This window comes from Natator depressus, chromosome 6 (assembly GCF_965152275.1).
Source record: "Natator depressus isolate rNatDep1 chromosome 6, rNatDep2.hap1, whole genome shotgun sequence".
NCBI classification, from domain to species: Eukaryota; Metazoa; Chordata; order Testudines; family Cheloniidae; genus Natator; species Natator depressus.
In genome coordinates this window covers 107,523,819-107,539,695 of record NC_134239.1, presented here as the reverse complement: position 1 = coordinate 107,539,695, position 15,877 = coordinate 107,523,819, and the positions used below count along the sequence as shown (strand labels likewise).

The following is a 15,877-nucleotide window of genomic DNA, read 5'->3' as shown; positions in this document are numbered from 1 at the left end:
TAGAACCGAAAGATTGCCAGAAATTGTAACCTGCAAAATGCAGAATCTGGATTATAATCTTGCAGTTTGTTCACTTTGAATTGCCAAGGAGTTCATTCTCCTGAGTTCTTTGAGCTCAGTGGGAGCCTGGGGTGCACAAGGAATGCAAGAAGGGACAAACAGGAGTAACTAGGGATTGAGAAGTTAGAAGCAGAGGAAGTTATTTTGTGGATTCAAAATTCTTTCATATATATCAGAGGCTCAAGTCCTTTCTCATTCCAGGGCACTGACTCCCAAAGGGATCACTCTCCAACTACAAGTTTGGATAGTGTTTTGTTAAAGCAACTAATTAAAAATAGATACAATGTTGTTTGCTTGGATTCCACATACTCAGTGTATGACCACTTAATATTACTAAGCCAAAGACCAGAAGGAAGAATGCCTGACTTCACTGGGTTCGGCATGAACACAGCTTTGCCTTCAAAAGGTCTGGTTCTGCAATCGCTGTATGCCAAAATGCCCAGTGAGTGGAATGAGAGTTTTTGGTATCTAAGGACTTCATTATTGCTCAACAAACCTGGTGATCCAAATGCTAGAAAAGTAATAAACTGAAAAAGACAATCATGTTTATTTCTGAATTGGAACCATTGAAGATCAGAATCTAGACAGTAAATTCACTATCAGACAATTAAGAAATGTTGACTGAGTGAGAAATCTGATCCTGGATAACTTAGAAAACTTAGCAGGACAGTCTTTCACTTCTAGGTGCCTGATCCTGCATTCATTGCACACCCAAAACTCCCATTGACTGCAGAACCTTGCATCATGAGAGCTCATTCTGCATACATACAGATCCCTCCACTGAAGTGCAATGCCCATATTATAGGCCCTGGGGAGCTGCACGGTGGATACAGGGAGAATTGTGCCCATAGACTTGGAGTGGCACATTTTCAAAGTGCGTACTAGGTCTCCACTTGCGCCTCAATGCAACTGGGCACATACATACCTGCACTCAAGTTGTAGGTGCAAACACCTGGGTGTGTACTTCCAATAGCATGACACCTGAATATTCATAAGTGTTAGAATTTGCACCTACCACATTGATTAGGAGCATTCAGTTTCGTAGGTGCCATGTTTAACACATGCAGAGGTGTTACCCTGTTGGAAGTGTGTATGAACTAGTGCACATAAAGGTACACAGCTGGTCCCAGTTCAGCATGGTACTGCTTGCATGCTTAGAGTTAGGCACCTGCATGTGCACTTTAGAAGTTAGGGGTCTGAAAATGTATCCATTAATTTGAAATGTGTAGGCTATGTTTTCCACATGTGGCTTCTCGCTTGCCAAGTGCAAATCAGCTCAAGGGGATCCTTTAAACCCTTCATACACCATTTTAAAAAGTATATTTATTATTTGTTAGCCCTTTGTGTGTGCACAGCCCTTTGGAAAATACAGGACATGAGCCTCACCTCCCCAAAAGCTTCTAGATTTCTTAGACTATGTCTACACTACGCGCCTTTTAGCAACACAGGTGTGCCACTACAGCCATGCCGCTAAAAGGTGCGCAGTGTAGCTGCTCTTTGTTGGCAGGAGAGCGGCTCCCGCCGACAAAACGCAGTCCACACCGCTGCTTTTCGTTGGTAAAACTTTTGTCGTTCAGGGGTGTGCAAAAAAACACCCCCGACCGACAAAAGTTTTACCAACGAAAGTGCCGTGCAGACAAAGCTTTAGTTGCTGTAGCTCTGACTCTGGGATTTGCATATTTACAATAAACAATGTCCTCCCCACACCATCTGCACAAGGGCCAGGCCTGACTACCACATGGGAAACAGATAATACAATGAAGACATTCTGAAAAATTATTAGCCCAAAGGGGAGACCTTTGGGAGTGCTGGGTGTTTCAAATACTTTTTTTTAAAAAAAAACTCGGGCCTTGACTTTTCATCAGGAGTGTGTAGAAAGATCTTTTTAATACACACCAGGGTCACTTCATTCTTGCAGTTTTCAGTCTTTATCCCCTCTCTTTCTAGGTCCAGCAATGAGACTACACACCAGCCCTTGGCTGTTGCCATGAGGGTGTTCTGATTTGTCTCTCTTAGGGTTCAGAGAGATGGATACAATCTCATTAACTCTTTCTAATGTAGAGCATCACATGGCAGATGCCCTGCAGCCCTCACCCAGTAGAGCCAAAGTAGAACAATAGAGGACCCCCTGCCAGGGCCTCTCTCTCCAATACACTGGTCCTGTAGAAGTGGAAGGAAGGTCTTTGACTGTCCATTTAAAAAGCATTATCTTCACAAAGCCCATAGCAGGAGGGTCATCATGATAAAAAAAGGCTTGTTTTTGTGCTAGATAGGCATTTTCATTAATTGTGTCATTTTGGAGCACAATGCAACTGGAATGGATTGCATGAGAAAGCAGAAGTGTAATGGCTCTGCTGTGCCTTAATGGAGCACTAATGAGCTAACAGGTGAGCAGCTACATTAGGAAACACAGAATAGCATGCGACAAGGAGCACAGCCTGAGGCAAATGCTCAGGAATCTCACTCTGGAGTATCCAGACCCCAATCAGGTATGTCTACACTGCAATAAAACACCAGCAGCTGGCCTGCGTAAGCTGACTCTGTCTCGAGGAGCTATAAAATTGCACTGGAGACATTTGGGCTTGGGCTGGAGAAACTTATACTGCAATTTTATAGCACCGCAGCCCGCATCAGCGGACGTCAGCCGACCCTGGATGTTTTACTGCAGTGTAGCCATACCCCTTGTGGCCTACAGCTGGCCACTGCAGGGTAATGAGAGTATGGCGGTTGAGTAGCCAATATGGTCTTACTGCTCCCTGTACACTCACCATTAGATGGCATGAAATCCCTGGTCATGTCCAAAACATACTCACCTTCTTCACAGCAGTGCAGAGAACCACCATGAAGGTCTACTCCATAGCGCACACAGCCTGCGTGGTCCCGCTCTATGCACGGTGCTTGGGGCTCTCAGTTGAGGGAAGTTCCTCTGCAGGTGGGGGGTAAGGCCCATTATGACTTGGCTTTCCTGAACTGGACCACAAAAATGGTCCGGAAAAAAGAACAGGTAGTGCAGTACTCCCAGTCATTCCTGTCCAGGCACAATGTTAGGTACGTCTCCATTTATTGCAGTTTAAAATGCATAGAAATCCTGAAGCCTTTTCAGAGGAACTGTGTGCAGAGAGCCTATGCAATATATTATCTTATCAAAGCAATAAAACCACCCTCCCCCTTCACCTCATTGTCAAGAGGAGAATAGCAGTTCTTTAGGATACAGAATAGAACTTCAGACAAATATTTTGAACATTTTGCTCAGCAGAATTTCTTTCATTGAAAGTAACACTGGACAACCTTCAAGGTTGATACAAGGGAACTGGTGTTTTCAAATGCACACATCAAACCCAAACTCTGCATCCAAACATCGGATCTGGATTTGAACTGCACACCTACTCCCCTGCCCTGTTACGGGCTGAACCAAAACCCTGGATCTGAACTGGATACCTCCTCCCCCCAGTGGGTTGAACCCAAACCCTGCATTCTGAACCATGCTCCTACCCCCTTACCCTGCACAATGGACTGAACCCAAACCCCGCATTCTGAACTGCATACCTTGACCTCCTGCCTCCCACCCCCATTGGCAGATCCAAAATCATGGCTCTGGATCCAAACACTGCACCTTGGGCCTCATCACTAATGTATGGATTCTTTACATTTATGATGTTACTAAATCCCTTTTGGCAGCCCCATCCTTGGGGAGTTATGTGTTCTTCAGCGGTGCATTATTCATAGATTTTCAAAGACAGATGAACTAACTAGGACTACTACAGCCAAGTCCCTCACGGCCATTTCTATTCCTTTGCTGACAAGTTCCGAAAGCAGCAAGACGAGGTTCTGAAAATTGCAACAACATTTGAACCAAAACTGCAAATGTTTACAGGGAATAGCAGAGTCTGGGAACAGGTTAAGAACCGGGTGGGGTTGTGTAGAGCAGAGCATTTGGCTACGGATAATCTCTGCTTTGATCAAAAAGACAGCACCATTTTACTCAGTCCAAGATAGCATGGAGATCACATCCTAAAGCAAAATAAAAAGTATCGTTCCTTTTGGTAGATGATGTTCTCCCCAATGACTCCTCCCCAAATTGCTTTATGTGAGCTCTCACTGTTTTTTAAAGTCTTTCCCTCGGGGAGCAGATCGTTTAATATAGAGTACCGCATTGACGTCTGGTATTAAGTCAGTCAGGCAACTTCGAAATGAGGCGAGTGGGCGTCCTGGTAAGAAAATAAAAATGCAAGTTTAAACAGAGGAGACGGGTCATCTCGGTTCTTTAGATTCCAAGAAAGATTTATATATAAAGTACTCTCTAAGCGGGTTCCTTTTACACCAGCGATGTGCATTTGAGGCATCCTTCCTACAGTCCCTGTGCATCCACGATCCTCACCAATTTCAGTAGGAGTACACAAGAAATGCAGGATCAGGCTCCACAGGCTTTATGTCTCAATCTGTATTACAGAGTTACATTAACAAGTTACCGCCAAACACCAGCAGCTCCAGTTAATGTGAATGCAAGATCTGGGCCCTCAGCATGTCCGAAAAATCAGGCCACAAGTAACAGAACTGTCCTTTTTGGCCACTCAGAAACAAAGACTTATTACAAAATGTGAGGAAGAAAAAACATAGGAGAATAAAAAGAGACGACAGAAATGGCCTTGATACAGGTCAGCCTGTTGCAGAAACAGAATGCAGCAACCCAGGGAGGATGTTCTATTCCATTCTGTATAGGTGTTTATATCGTGCTCATCACCATAGTAGCTGAGCTCCTTCTAATAGCACACGAAGCATGTGACGAACATCTGTTACATTATAAAACCTAGAAGAGATGCAGAATACAATACCCATGCAAAAACCATTGCTACTGTGAAACTGGCTCTGTGCACAGAGGCCAGACATATTGTTTTGTCAGCACATGAATACTCTCTTATACGATAAAGTTATCCGTGTACAATTTTCATACAAACGTATAGAGTACGATTTAAATATTTTTTTTAATACAAAACACCAAAGGGCAGCCATGTATCATGTCAGCAGACAAGATACATGATCATAAGCACCATGGTAACAATGCCTGTTTAATGTTCATATACCTTATTCAGTATTCACATTATAAGTAATAGCTTAGACTTGCTGAAGTGTCAGTTAAATGAGGGGATTTACAGTGTAATTCTAAAACCATACAAGCTGGCTTCAATGAAAGGCTGTAATCAGAGCTAATTACAGGGATGTTTGTGAAACTCATTGGTCTGGGGCTTTATTTTGATATAAAAAGGAGCAAAACTATTGTAAACTATGGTTCTTTTGAGTATAATGATAGTAACCGCCTACTTTTATATATATCTTCTTTCACCTCAAAGGACCCAAAAGCTTTTTACAAACAGTACATACCACAGCAATTGCCTCACCCACTACTGAAGTGCAGCTATCTCTGGGGTGGATCATAGCAACTATTTAAAAGTGCATACCAACACCATGCAAAACTGTAGCAGAGGAAGTGAAGAAAATTATCACATCCTGTTGAAGATGCTGATGGAATTCACTGAGGAAGAATGCAATTAACCAAACATGGACACAGACACTAAAATCTCCCATTATTCTTGCAAGATATATGGTATCTTTAATGACCACAAAAGGTAGCTTCCTATCTTATATTACGTTTCTATATAGTGTTTTTCCTCCATAAATCTCAAAGAGGGGCAGTATCATTATCCCCATTATACAGATGGGGAAACTGAGGCACAGACCAGGAAGTGACTTGCTCAGTAGGTTAGCAGCAGAACTGGGAATAGACCCCAAATCTTCTGAGTCCCAGTCCAGTGCTCTAGTCACTAGGCCACACTGTCTCTCCTAGACAATACTTTGAGATGGTTCTTCCAAGATAACTGTGCCACCTAGCACCATGCCTGGGCACTGGCACAGTACTGACCTGGAGAACAGAGCCACCTCCTGAATCACCCACACCACTTCCTAAGCACTCTGAATTTTTCATGGCAGAGCAACCTCTTATCTCAGTACTGATCAGGCCAGACCCTATACGGCTTGTGAAATCTAACCAGATCAGAACCCAGCATGGTGTGGCTTCTATTAAATCAAACAGAACAGCAGCTTTATGCAGTGGGACATGATACCAGTTCCTAAGTGGAATATCATGCTTTTTTAAACACAGGATCTAAAGGGAACCTTTTTGACTTCCTTCCTGCACGCTTTCTGTCATACGTCCCAGCAACTTACAACTAGCTCTGGCCATCTGTACTGAAAGATCTTTACTGGGATTTTCGATAAAATAAAGTCATCATCTCACCTGTCCATGTTCTCTGTTGAGTGACAATAAAACTTTGGCACTGTGGTTGAGAGTTACAGATTGCTGCAGCTTCCTCTGCATTATGAATGGAGAGCAAACATCCCAGATGGCTGTAGGAGGGCCAGCATTTATAGTCCTGCATTTCCATGGTTCGGAATCCCTTTAGGGTGATGTAGTCTGAGAAACAGAATAAAAACTAGTAGATAGGGAAGCAGCCTTTAGGAAACTTAATATAATCCAAAAGGAAGATACCCTGCAGTATGTTACGGTTACATCATAAAGTTAATACTTTGCCCTTGCGTGACATCCTTCATTCAAATAAGACAGAGAGAAGTTACAGGTTTCAGAGTAGCAGCCGTGTTAGTCTGTATTCGCAAAAAGAAAAGGAGTACTTGTGGCACCTTAGAGACTAACCAATTTATTTGAGCATAAGCTTTCGTGAGCTACAGCTCACTTCATCGGATGCAACGATGAAGTGAGCTGTAGCTCACGAAAGCTTATGCTCAAATAGAGAAGTTACAGTAGCCTGCTCAGACTGAGCCAGTGGAGGAGCCAAGCACAGAACACATACATTTTAACTTAACCCCCACTGCTTTAACCATTAGATTTGTCTAGTGCCTCCCAGACAGATATGACAGAGCGGGCAATGTTTAAGGCTACCGCTCACTCACTGCTAAGCTTTCTGCCCCTTTGTGGAGGTGTAAAATAGGACAGAGGTGCTAATTTTAGCACACTGCTAATGAACACTCATGGATAAATTGAGGGAGAGACGTTAGAAAATACGACTGTTAGAAATGCAGGCCCATCTGTGTAAGAGTGCACCTACATTTTTGCACATGCTCTGCTTGCAAGCATGCCATTTCCAGAGTCGATGTAAATCTGGCACTCCACGGATATTGCAATTCATGCCCATCCCAAGTCTGCATGGGAACACTTAGGAAATCTTGGGCCACAACACCTTTTGTGCTCAAAGCAGCAAGGAATGAACTTTTTCATAAGGAAGAATGATTAGCCACTTTTCTCCACCATGGAAAGGGTTCCCTTCTTTTGTACAGATGAACAAAGCCCCAGACTATGATCCATGGTCCACCAATGACTCAAAGCAGCAGATAGGTTGCACAATGAAACTGGAGAAAAATAAAAGTATCACAGGGCTCCGTGGGTAAAGAGAGTGGAGGCCATCTGAGGATCTTTCTTACCAACTGGTCCACAGAAGTAAAAAGCTGGAGGGCCACTTAAGATATTAACAGGACATATATTCACTTGAAACACAAACTGATGCACATGCTGAAAGGACTGTGAGTAAAGTAGAGTACTTAAAGCAGCACGCACGCATGTGCACACACACACACACACACACACACACACACACACACACACACACGCCAGATTGTTCTGCAAGGTACGTACAATGTAGTACAAGCAATCACATGCAACTCTCATGAAAAAACAGCAAAGATTGCACCAAAGAGAAAGAAACAAAGATACTAAGGCCAGCTCCACACTAGAAACGTTTGCTGGTATAGCAATATCAACTAGGGAGTGATTTTGGGTGATTCTTTATTGTTTCGGTGATACTTCTATTTTAAAAAACACCAGTGCAGATGCAGTTATACCGGCATAAAAATGTTTTAGCTGGTATGGCTTATTTCACCTTTTTTTCTGGTGTGACAGCATCTACTTTAGGAGGGCTTGACTGTATAGCTATACCTGTATAGTTTTACTGGTAAACCTTTTCTAGTGCAGACTAGGCCTAAGTGTGCCAAATTCTGCCCTCACGTGCATCCACTGGGGCTGCATGAGCATAACTGAGATCAGAATTTGGCCATATTTGGGAACCACAAGATTCTTACAGTCCGATTGCACTGCAGTCATTGAACTATTATCTAAAGACTCTGAAGCCGTGTACCTTTTAAAAGAGGAAGCCTGTTCTGTAGATATAGCCCAGACTTGTACAAATGTAAAACTTTTTCAAAAGCTCCTAGGGTTTCATTTATTCCATATCGTAAATCACCTACATTAAAAAGAAAAATATGACAGAAGTAATTAACCTGATAAAATATCATTTAGAATGTTTTCTCATAAAAGACAATGGGATCTAAACATTAGCTCGTACCTGTTCCATTCAGAATATCACCCAGAAGGGGCCGCAAAGCAGAAGGTGCAGTGTGTGGCAAAAGATACGTGAAAAAATACCTGCAAAAAAATCCCACAGGCTTGTTAGAAGTGAGAGGTCTCAATATGTCAACAGTTACTCCTCTCTAAATTGTCACTTTCCATCTCAGGAGGACGATTCCGTTCTATTCAGGTTGTTACACAATGCCCAATACTGTGGTGCTGGAGCACCATAACTGGCTTCTCATAGATCATGTTGCCAGTCCCTCTTAAAGCTTGGTCCCTGTGGCATATAGTGCTGCCAAGTGCTTTATTCAGTCTAATTTAAAGGATTCAAGCAATGAAGCTTTCACTAAATTCCCCTGAAAGGCTTCTATGTATATTGCCTTGCTCACCTTTAAGCAGTGACTTTCCAATCTACAAAGGACATGTATGCTCTCTCACCTAGGGCAACCAGAAGGCCTTGTGCTATCAAGGCTTGGCAGCCCATTATTAACTGAAAGATAGGGTAGCTCATTATTAATTCCTTGAACCATCCAGTCCCTCCACAAAGCTGCTGCTCTAAAAGGGATGGGTAATTATTGCAAGACTATGATTTTCTTTTAGGGTGAAATTAGGATCCCTCAATAACAGTGTCTCCCTCTTAAACCCCTGAACATTAATAATGGGCGATCAAGACTTTCACCTCCAGGTCAGCTGTTCAAGTCTAGCCCAGATCAATGGAGAGAGGAAGTCGCTGTCTTTTGATGACTGATTGGTGGCCTACGTGAAGTGACTTGACAGTCTCAGTTCAATTCCCAATAGATGTCCATCTCTATTTCTTCTTCGCTCCTTTGTTGCCCATCTCAAGCGAGAGGCAATGAGTTAAAAGGGACAAAGAGACTAAACTATACTGTTCTCATACAGAGGAAACTCCACCTGCAGTACCACCAAGCTGAGGCACATTGGTGGGGAAGCTTGCAGGGCCTCTGCTGTGGATGGTTAGAGGATTGCCATCTCCAAGGCTGTCGTGAGACCTCTGGGAAACAATAAGTTCACTGTGGAAAGTTTTTTGGGCAGGTTTATTGGTGATCATAGAGGGAGGCAGTGCAGGAGGGGTGTCTGCATTCTTACTAGCCAATGACTACGCTGTTTTCAATTCTTAGCTAACAAGGAAAATAATATTTGCTACAAAGAGATTCTTAATAAATCTCTCTCTCTCTGTATGCTACACAGAATAAGTACAGGATACTGCTCACTATATGGTATTGTGCAAATTATGATCAAATCTGCCAAATTTTTCTATATAATTGCACATACCGGTATGCATTAAAAAGATTCTTCTTTTCATTTAGTCCATCACATTTCCCAGCTGCCGTACATTTGAGAATGAAGCTTTTTGCAGGGAAGTCTAGTGTGCAGTCATTATCTTCCTTGCATGACAGTTCCTCAGTGCTGGCATCGTCCATGTCTGTCACTTTTAAGTTTCCATCCACCATAACAAACTGCCTTGGCTGGAAATCCAAGAGGACTATTGAACCCAGAGGGGAATGTGCCAGGTAAAACAGCAGTTTCACTAGACTCAGGCAAATCTGAGAAAGAGGAGATGAATACGCATGGGAAACATAGTCCAAAAAAAGCTATTAAACTGGAAGAAGGGGAAAGGCATTCAGTGAAATTAAAGACAAGAAATGTACAGTAATTAAGAGGAAATTATGTGTATGTTACAAGCTGTATTGTCAATATTGCCAGAGGATTTTACTGTCATAAGCAGTTTAGCAATGTTTGTTAAATATGCATACGCACAAAAAGAAACCTTTACAGTTACATCACTAGCTACAAGGGATACAATATCAGCTTTCATGCTTCAGGCCATATGTAGATTGCCAGCTGGGATCAGGAAGGTGTTTTCCACCCTGGTACAGCATTTAAGAAGTGGCCGGTTAGCTCAGTTGGTTAGAGCGTGGTGCTAATAACGCCAAGGTCGCGGGTTCGATCCCCGTACGGGCCACAGTTCAAAATTTTGGGGGAGGGATAGCTCAGCGGTTTGAGCATTGGCCTGCTAAACCCAGGGTTGTGAGTTCAATCCTTGAGGGGGCCATTTTGGGATCTGGGCCAAAATTGGGGATTGGTCCTGCTTTGAGCAGGGGGTTGGACTAGATGACCTCCTGAGGTCCCTTCCAACCCTGATATTCTATGATTCTATGATTACACAATTAACCCCTGATCCTGCAACTGTTCCATGCACTTGGACTCCTGCACCCACATGGAAGCCCATGTACTTCAGTTGACATGAGTTCAGGGGTTGGTTCACTCAGAACAGCTTACAGGATCAGTGCCTAGTGTGGTGCATCATGGGATAAAAGCAGGCAGGGACCATCAGTATAAACCACTGCCAGAGTCAGGATATAGGCGCAGATGGTCCAATTATCTGTTCTGGAACAGCACTCCCTATGTAAAACTATTGTACTAAATGTTTTGTTCATTAATGGTATATCTACACTGCAATTAAAAACCCACGGCTGGCCCATGCCAGCTGACTTGGGCTTAGGGGCTGTTTAATTATGGTGTAGTCATTCAGGTTTGGACGGGGTGCAGGTAGGGTTGCCAACTTTTTAACTGCACAAAACTGAACACCCTTGCCCCGCCCCCTACCCCACCGCTGCTCCGAGGCCCCTGCCCCACCCCTTCTCCAAGGCTCCGTCCCCCACTCACTCCGTCCCCCCTCCCTCTGTCGCTCACTCTCCCCCACCCTCACTCACTCGCTCGCTCATTTTCACTGAGCTGGGGCAGGGGATTGGGGTGTGGGAGCAGGTGAGGGTGTCAGCTGAGGGTGTGGGCTCTGGGGTGGAGCCAGGAATGAGGGGTTTGGGGTGCAGGAGGGGGATCCATGCTGGGGCAGGGGTGCAGGAGGGGGTGAGGGCTCTGCCTGGGTGTGCAGGCTCTGGGGTGGGGCCGGGAATGAGGAGTTTGGGGTGCTGGAGGGGGATCCGGGCTGGGGCAGGGGTGTGGGAGCCCTTTCCTTCCACTGGAGCCTGCCATGAAGCCCCTATGCTGAGTTTTGGATGTCTTAGTCTGTCGGTGGCTATGACTGTGGTAGCCACATTCAGCCTTGTGGATCACATGCTTTTGGGGGTTTTATGGTTTGTGGGTTTTTTAACCAAAGAATTTCTCACTGATTGCAGTGTAGTTCTTCCTTTAACTTCAACATCATCCTCTCTCCAGTAAAGCAAATAAGCAGCAGCCATTACAGTGAGGCCCTGACCAAGACCTCTGAGGGCATTACCGTAATACAAATAATAAAAATAACTTCCATGTCATACGTAATTTATGCTAATGGAGAGCTAAAGAGCCTCACTTGGCCTCTCACCTACCGGACTGAGACATCAATTTATTATTATTTGTATGATAACAGTACCAAGAGGCCCCAAACAAGATCAGAGCCCTACTGGACAAACACACTGTAAGAGATGGTCCCCTGAAGAGCTTATAATCTAGACCAGGGGTGGGCAAACTATGGCCCGGGGGTCACATCCGGCTCTTCAGATGTTTAAATCCGGCCCTCGAGCTCCTGCCGGGGAGCGGGGTCCGGGGCTTGCCCCGCTCCACATGTGCCATGGCTCTGCGCGGCTCCCGGAAGCAGCAGCCTGTCCCCCCTCCGGCTTCTACGCATGGGGCAGAACAGGGGATCCACACACTGCCCCTGCCCCAAGCGCCGCCCCGCAGCTCCCATTGGCAGGCAGTCCTGACCCCCTCCAGTGCCCTGACCCCCTGCCCCAGCCCTGATCCCCCTCCCACTCTCCAAACCCCTCAGTCCCACCCTCCTGCACCCCAGAGCCTGCACCCCCAGCCAGAGCCTTCACCCCCCCCACCACCTGCACCCCAACCCCCTGCCCCAGCCCAGATCCCCCTCCTGCACCCTGAGCTCCTCATTTCTGGCCCCACCCAAAAGCCTGCACCCCCAGCTGGAGCCCTCACCCCCTCCTGCACCCCAATCCCCAATTTCATGAGAATTCCTGGCCTGCCATACAATTTCCATACCCAGATGTGGCCCTTGGGCCACAAAGTTTGCCCACCCCGATCTACAAAAAGGATAAGAAACAGAAAAAGGATAAGAGAAAAGACAGAAGCACAGAGGGGTAAAGTAACTTGCCCGAGGTCACATAGGAGGTCAGTGAGTGGAAGAGCCTGGAACAGAACCAGTCCCTGTCCCTTGCCCCATCCACTGGAACATAATGCCACTGCAATAATGGGCCTCCCTATAAAAATAAATAGACCTCTCTGCAAAGGCGTGCAGAACAGAAGGAACCAGACATCCAGTCAGACAAACACAATACTATCTCTAGGCAGGATTCTTTAGACTTTGTAATTTTAGGTCTGTTGTAACATTGCTTCGGAGGGGGAAATAAAGGAATAGCTAGTAATAGTGGAGCTCCTGCTCTCTGACTGGGGCTATTATTTACTGTAATTTAAGAGGAGTGAAAACAAGATTATTTTAAGAAGATTTCTAGGAGCATACAGAAAGTCAGCACGACAATCCTGTGAGCCCCAGCACTCATCATGGGCTCTTTGCATTTACTCAGTTTGAGACCTAAAAGCTACTGATAAAACTGCCTTTGTTTTGTTTTCTTACTTTAAATCTCTCCTCCCAGGGAGTCTGCAGAAGCTGAATCATCTCCAGAGGGGATCCCAGCTCCAGCATAGCTGTGACCCTTATTTCAGGATCTAAGCTATTATCATAGCACTGACCATGCAACTGTAGAGAGAAAAGGAGAGATTGTTATACTGATGTATACTCAAGTACAAATGTCAAGGGAAAAGGCTGAATAAATATTGACAGATCAGCTTGGCCTCTGGGGAATATGGATTCAAGTACAGTAAAAGGCATTCCGTCTCCTATACTCTGTTTAAAGCAGGCAGACACTGTGTAAATACGGTAGTACTATAGATAATACAATTCAATTGCTCTCTGTTTAGAAGTCACTGATACCGTCACAAGTATCAGGGGGTAGCTGTGTTAATCTGTAGCCACAAAAACAACAAGGAGTCCCCTCCCCTGTTAAAGATTAACAGATTTATTTGGGCATAAGCTTTGCTGGGTAAAAAAAACCACTTCTCCAAATGCAATGTGATACCATCCTATTGATGCATAGTTCTATTTGCTGTCCCGACCAACAGCAGTTGTTTCGCTGAGCGAGAAAGCAGCGTGAACTGCCTTGTGTGATTCCCCCCAGCTAATGGCATCATTAGCGGGCATCAAGCCCAGAAAGAGACCCTGATTAGTTTACAGGATGTGAATTTGAAGAACTCGCTTTCTACAAAGCACTTGGCTCTGGGCGCTTCCTTGCAAGAGGGTCTGTAGTAAACAAGCCCCCACCCCCACCCCGTTCCCATCTCTAACCAACCCCATCAGATTGGCTTTATTCGGAAGACCGGGATCTCCTTCCTTCGCCCATCTCCGGACGCACAGAAGTACCGGGCGGTGTAGCACAGCGGGGACAGTCCGTGAGGACACCTGGCTAATGCAGGGCGTAGCTGCCTGTGTCTGTGTGCCGTGGCTGTGAGCCAAGGAGGTCGGGCACTCGCCCCGCTACAGTCTCCCCCAAACGGGCGCTGCCGCAGCAGTTGCCCGGGGTCCCCCACAGGTGGCCGGGCCGGGGGGGTCAGTAGCCGCGGGGCGCTGGGAGCGGCAGAGGTGGGCGAGTGGGGCAGCCGCGCGGCATTCAAGCAGCGGGGGGTCAGAAGCGCCGTGTCCCCCTCCTCCCCCGTCCCTCTACCTGCCTTGACGACGCCGGGGTGGTCGAGGCGCTGCAGCAGGGTCACCTCCTTGAGCAGCTTGTAGCTGGCCAGCCTGCGGCAGCCGGCGGGGTGCCCGTAGCGCTGCACGCAGCGGCTCACGTCGCCGCCGGCCCGGTGCACCGACTTGAGGGCGATGGCTCCGGCCCCCGGCAGCGCCGCTCGCTGCACCAGCTTGGTGAAGCCGGAGCCCACGACGCCCAGCCCGGTTACGCGGCTCAGGTCCCCGCAGCCCAGGCGGCCGCCGCGGCTCAGCCCCCGCTCCGGGGGCCCGGCAGAGGTGGCCAAGCGCCGCAGGTCCCGCTGCCGCCGGCTCAGCTCGTCCAGCAGAGCCGGGGGAGGCCGCCTGGCAGGCCGGGGGCAGCCCCGCGTCCCGTTCGCCCCCCAGCAGGGGCCAGCGCCCGGGCAGCTCTGGAGGGCCAGGGCGAGTAGGGCACTGGCGGCCAGGAGGCCGAGCAGCGCCGCCCCCCCAGGCCGGGCGAGGCTGGCGCCCTCCTTGCCCCTGACTGCCCGCATGCGGGACGGCCCGAGCGCGGCAGCTCCCCAGCGGCCCCGCCGGCTCTGCCTGCCGGGGCACTGGGCGAGCCCAGGGGGCGTGTCCGCCAGTCCCAGGAGCGCCGCGCCGCGGCCAGCCCCGGCTCGGCTCCCTAGGGGGCAGCTGGCCGCTCCCGCCCACCCCGCCTGGGAGCGGCTCCCCCTTCGCTCAGCTGCCCTCTCCCCCAGCCCGCCCCACGGAGCCTGTGGGGCGTCTGCAGCCAACCCCGCCTCTCACCCGGCCCGGGGAAGCTCCGCGTTCCTGCTGCGGAGTCGCCCCAGTGTTTTAAACCGGCCCTTTCAGTTCCCCGCAAACTGAGTTTGGGAGACAGGGAGGAGGAGATCCGGCCCTGATTTCACTGCACTGTCACCGCCGCTGAATTTGGCCCGTTAGACTTGGGCTGCTCTGGGCGGCGGAGCTGAGAGGAAGAATGGTCCCTCTGATTAGCTTGCTAGACTCAGGAGGCCCCAGGTATTCAGGCATCTAACGGATTGAAATCAATGTGAGTTAGGTGCCTGCATACCTTCTAAGTGAGTCTCTTTGTAAAATGAGGCTAATAGCACTTCCCTACCTTGCAGGCTGTTGTGAGGATAAACACATCAAAGACTGTGGGGTGCTCAGATACTACAGTAATGGGGTACTTAGGTTCTGAGCCAAATCTATGGCACTGCAGTTAAAGGAGAATTACACTAGGTGTGAATTTGGTCCTCTGGCTTTAACTACACTGCTTTCAGTAATTCGTAGCCACAGCATGGAGAAAACATAGTGGGTCTGACTGTGACTGGTCACAGCACCCCAGTATTTCAGTGGACGTAAATGACTAGAGAAGTCAGTATGCAGTGTTGCTGTAGGTCTGTGGGCCCCAGTATATTAAATAGACAAGGTGGGTGAGGTAATATCTTTTATTGGACCAACTTCTTGTTTCTCACCAACAGAAGTCAGTCCAATAAAAGATATTACCTCACCCACCTTGTCTCCTTAGACAAGTTAGTGGTAGTCAAGAGCCTTAACTCTCAGGGCATCCTAAAGTTGCTCAGGCCTCTATCCCACTACTTGTTTGCTGCGATGGTGCCAGCTGAATTCATCGCAGAGTGGCATGA

General features: G+C 47.3%; 1 protein-coding gene and 1 non-coding gene across 2 annotated transcripts; one reads left to right on the top strand and one right to left on the bottom strand.

Annotated features, from left to right (window-relative positions):
• Positions 1-3,621: 3,621 nt before the first annotated feature.
• LOC141990188 (extracellular tyrosine-protein kinase PKDCC-like) lies at positions 3,622-14,758 on the bottom strand. The gene is made up of 7 exons (XM_074957166.1): positions 14,228-14,758; positions 13,080-13,202; positions 9,767-10,038; positions 8,469-8,548; positions 8,262-8,366; positions 6,353-6,529; positions 3,622-4,268 (listed from the first exon to the last, which is right to left on the bottom strand). Exons 1-7 carry the CDS (start codon positions 14,756-14,758, stop codon positions 4,156-4,158), a joined length of 1,401 nt encoding a protein of 466 aa, XP_074813267.1. The 3' UTR covers positions 3,622-4,155.
• On the top strand, positions 10,384-10,457 carry TRNAI-AAU (transfer RNA isoleucine (anticodon AAU)). Its single transcript has one exon. It is a non-coding gene; the product is annotated as a tRNA-Ile (tRNA).
• Positions 14,759-15,877: the final 1,119 nt, after the last annotated feature.

Bases quoted from the DNA above. Each gene is read 5' to 3' on its own strand.
- LOC141990188 (XM_074957166.1), bottom strand. From the start codon at position 14,758: ATGCGGGCAGTCAGGGGCAAGGAGGGCGCCAGCCTCGCCCGGCCTGGG. The intron at 10,039-13,079 runs GTAAGAAAACAA...CCTCTTTCTCAG, and splicing joins CCTGGGAGGAGAGATTTAAA to ATTTGCCTGAGTCTAGTGAA. The intron at 4,269-6,352 runs GTGAGATGATGA...TTTTCTTACCAG, and splicing joins TCAACAGAGAACATGGACAG to GACGCCCACTCGCCTCATTT.